General features: G+C 29.6%; 1 protein-coding gene across 1 annotated transcript in view; it reads right to left on the reverse strand.

Moving 5' to 3' along the window:
• Positions 1 to 2126: 2126 nt before the first annotated feature.
• LOC106478507 (nuclear factor NF-kappa-B p105 subunit-like) overlaps positions 2127 to 3787 on the reverse strand; it is a 36068-nt gene continuing 34407 nt past the window's right edge. The window contains exon 16 of the mRNA XM_022382135.1: positions 2127 to 2183. Within this exon, the coding sequence (XP_022237843.1) occupies positions 2127 to 2183 (57 nt within the window). The remainder of the gene's footprint in view (positions 2184 to 3787) is intronic.

The following is a 3787-nucleotide window of genomic DNA, read 5'->3' on the forward strand; positions in this document are numbered from 1 at the left end:
CACACTGTCAGGTTAACATGACTTAACCCAAGATTTAACCTGATTAAAAAAATGAAAAAAACAAACAGATATTAAAATTTTTTTACTGGATAATTTCTTTCTTTATTGCAAAAATGTAAAATGTGTGTGTGTGTGGACACACACAAAATGCTAAAAATCATGTATGGTTTAAAAGATAAATCACAAAGAACTAAACATATATATGGGTTTCCTGCTTTGTGATTTATCTTGTGTATATATATGCTCTTCAATAGTTAAATCTTCTGTTACAATTACCACTCACACTTTTGCTGAAAGTTAAACAAATTTTCTTCTAAATTCATGATCTTAATTTGCATTGGTTTCTTTTTTATTAAATTCTAAAACCTTCAATATTATCTACTATTTAAGCTTTCACAATAAGAATTTAGTTTCCTTTACCAATTTTCTTTCATTGTTCATGTATCAAAGGTACAGGTACAAAGTGTGAAATGTATTGTTCATTTAAGGCATCATGGAATATGAGATTATCTTTTGTCGTTTAGGGTCACTAAAAATTAAGCATATGTTAATTAAGGTGCTTGATATATTACCAAGTACCTTAATTAAAACATGCTTAATGTCATTTCTTAAGTCATTCATTCACTTCACTATACTTGCACCTGTGCCTCTGAACACATTTCATAAAGCTCCAAGAATTATTTCTGGCTTAAAAAAAAAGAAGTGTGTAGTTCCATACATTTTACATAATTTCACCTCAAACATTCACTTTCCTCGCAAATATTACCTGCAGTCTCTGCAAAAGTTTTTTAAAAAATATTACTTTTACCCCTATAAAGATTATGCAGTCATAATGGATTCTTTACCCACTCTCACAAGGTTTCATATTTTAATTCCTCTCTTTCAAATCTGTCTAGAATGTGGTCTAATCCAGCAAGCTTGAGTACAGTTTCTAAAGCTTTCTCAGCAGTACCCGGAAAACTCTTTTCTTGTTGGTTCTGGAAATAAAAAGCTTTTGAATTTTACTGAAAAGAACATACAACAATGTTTGTAAGGATTAGCTGTTATTTTTTCTTCCTAGAGCACATTCATCACAAAATCATACATTTCTAATCCGATAAAAATACCTTGAAAACCCATTAAAAATTGTAAGAAAGATAACACATTTCAGCACACTTAAAATTATGGTAAGAAATTAAAATAGCTCAGTCCTTTTTAACATACACATGCCACTAAGTGTGTGACAAGTGGTATTTATGGGCCAATTTCACATTCTTTCATATGTTAGTGAGGTTACAGATGGTTTCTGTGGAATAATTATTTGATAATGAGGTTACAGGTGGTTTCTGTGGGACAATTAAACATACTTTTACTTGATAGTGAGGTTATAGGCAGTTTCTTTGGGACAATTTCAAATCAAATACTTTCATACATTAGTGACATTACAGTTGATTTCTGTGGGATAATTCCACATACTTCAACTGATTACAACATCCAGTGTTATATAACTAGTCAGTCATCCAGGTGTGCATGTGTGTAATATATCAAATGTGTTCTAGTATATACAGAATACTGCATTTTTAAACAACTCATTAATAAAAACTATCAGTTTTGTTCTCCATCTTTAAAAAAGACTAATTAATACTTTGAAATTATTTAGCTCCTTTGTCAAAAAAATCACCTGAAATTTTTCTATTATTTCCTTAGAAGGACTTTTGTTATTTTCAAATAACTTCTCAATAGAGCTTAACATTTCATCCTCAATTCCAAGGATGCTTCCCAACTGTTTCCATTGATTCTTCTTATCTAACTCAGCATACAGAACTTCCAATTTCTTCTCTTTGATTTCTCCTGACAATAGAGAAAAAACAAAGCTAATGTTTTCTACATGAATATTTTTTCTAGTCTTCAAGATACAAAATCATGAGTATTATAGTTAAAACCAGTTTCACATTTTTTGGTTTTCAAGGATAAAATTCACCTTTACAGTTTGAGGTTAATGTATTAAGACCAGGAAGAATATTAAGGCACAGAAGATAATTGTGAAATAACAAAAATAAGCAATCTTAAAGTCTTATGGCTCAAAACTACCTAACAATCTCATACATGATTATATATACAAGCATTACATTATATTTAGTATCAGATTACAGTTCAAAAGCTACTGAAACAGGGTTTAATCCTGCATCATGCAGTTTAATCAGCTAATGAAGACACACAGTTTGTTAAAAACTGAAATCATGTATTGATTTCAAAGCATAAACATATAATATGATAGAGTTTGGAAGTGAAAACTAAATGAAATCTGTCTATATTGCTCAAATATTTTAGTTGCTATGCAAAGAAAATGGTTACCTTCATAAATAAAAAGAATATAATTTATAAATATTTTCAAATATATTTTTGAATTGAGGTGAGCAACTGTACACTGAGAGTTACAAATCATCATCAAAATAGAAACAGGATAGTTCGAATATTGAAACACAAGATGTTCAGTCTTACTATACTTCCCAAATATTGGACACTAATTATTACACTTTCTCTGAAGACTGTGATTGTAATTTTAAGCTAATATTCAAATACGGATAGAAACTTTAATCCTATGACTACCAGCACCTTTTTAAAATATTTTCTGTGTATGGTACTGTGTTACATTCAAAATTTAATTAAACCACTTTACTATCAATATATGTCAATGAAAGTAACATTATAAGGTATGTTATAATTTGAACTTTTATGTTATTTACATTTTAAGTACTTTGTTTCAAAGGAAATATTTAAACTGCTGTTTTCATGTCATGTGATTCACGCGCTTTGAAAAATCTTGACTTTAGCAGCCACATGAGTTGGGATGTACAGGAGTTTCTACGCACTAACTATGTGTGTTTGACCTAATTGACGCACGAGATCTAAAATCCTACAACAGTATTCACTGGGAAAGAGAAATTCAATTTTTCAAACCTTGATGGTTGCCACACCCACCTTCTTACTTGACCTTGAGATCTAAAATGTGCATGTAGTTAGTTGACACAAGTGTATACAGTCATTATAAAGAGCTCACTTTACACTACCTATGGTTAATTTGATATTTGCATGCAGTTTTCCTTACTGTGTACATGCAACTGCCGTCAGTATTGTTGTCATATTAATTGACTATCGCATGTATGGTGGTTTATTACCTAAATATGCTATAGTTAGAGAGGCAGTTAAATAGTATTGAAGTCTTACTTTTATATTTTAGTGAATTATGTATTATGTGTGTTTTAAAAATCATATTTGAACAATTTAATGATTTTTATCAGTTCAACTTGTCGCCTGGATTTTGAAAGGTTATATACAAGATGGCATGTTTTGGCAATGTGTCTTTTCAACGAGTCTGCCGAAATACCTTTGAAAAGACTCATGGGGCATCAGTTGATGTATGAGCATAAAAGATAACAAACAAATAATTTGAAAGGAAAAAACTATTAAAGTGAAAAGATTAAGACATGAAGTTATGCATATAAGAAAAACATGACTATTCAAGTGGATTTCTATGAAGAATTGAAAGGTATGTACATATTTCAGTTTGTTAATTTAAACATTTCATTGCACTGTATGTTGATGATAACAGATAGTGTTAGTGGTATAGTAGAGAACATGGAAAATAAAATATAAATAAAATGTGAAAACTGCAAGATTAAAAAATAGTATATATAAAAATCACCTTGCAGGTGAACTATTCAAGGTGCAAGTGCAAATAACTACATTAAAGAACGAATTTTTTTTATTAGAAATAGTTGAAAAAATCAAAAGTAAATGTTTTATT

Source organism: Limulus polyphemus, unplaced genomic scaffold (genome assembly GCF_000517525.1).
Source record: "Limulus polyphemus unplaced genomic scaffold, Limulus_polyphemus-2.1.2 Scaffold219, whole genome shotgun sequence".
NCBI lineage: Eukaryota > Metazoa > Arthropoda > Merostomata > Xiphosura > Limulidae > Limulus > Limulus polyphemus.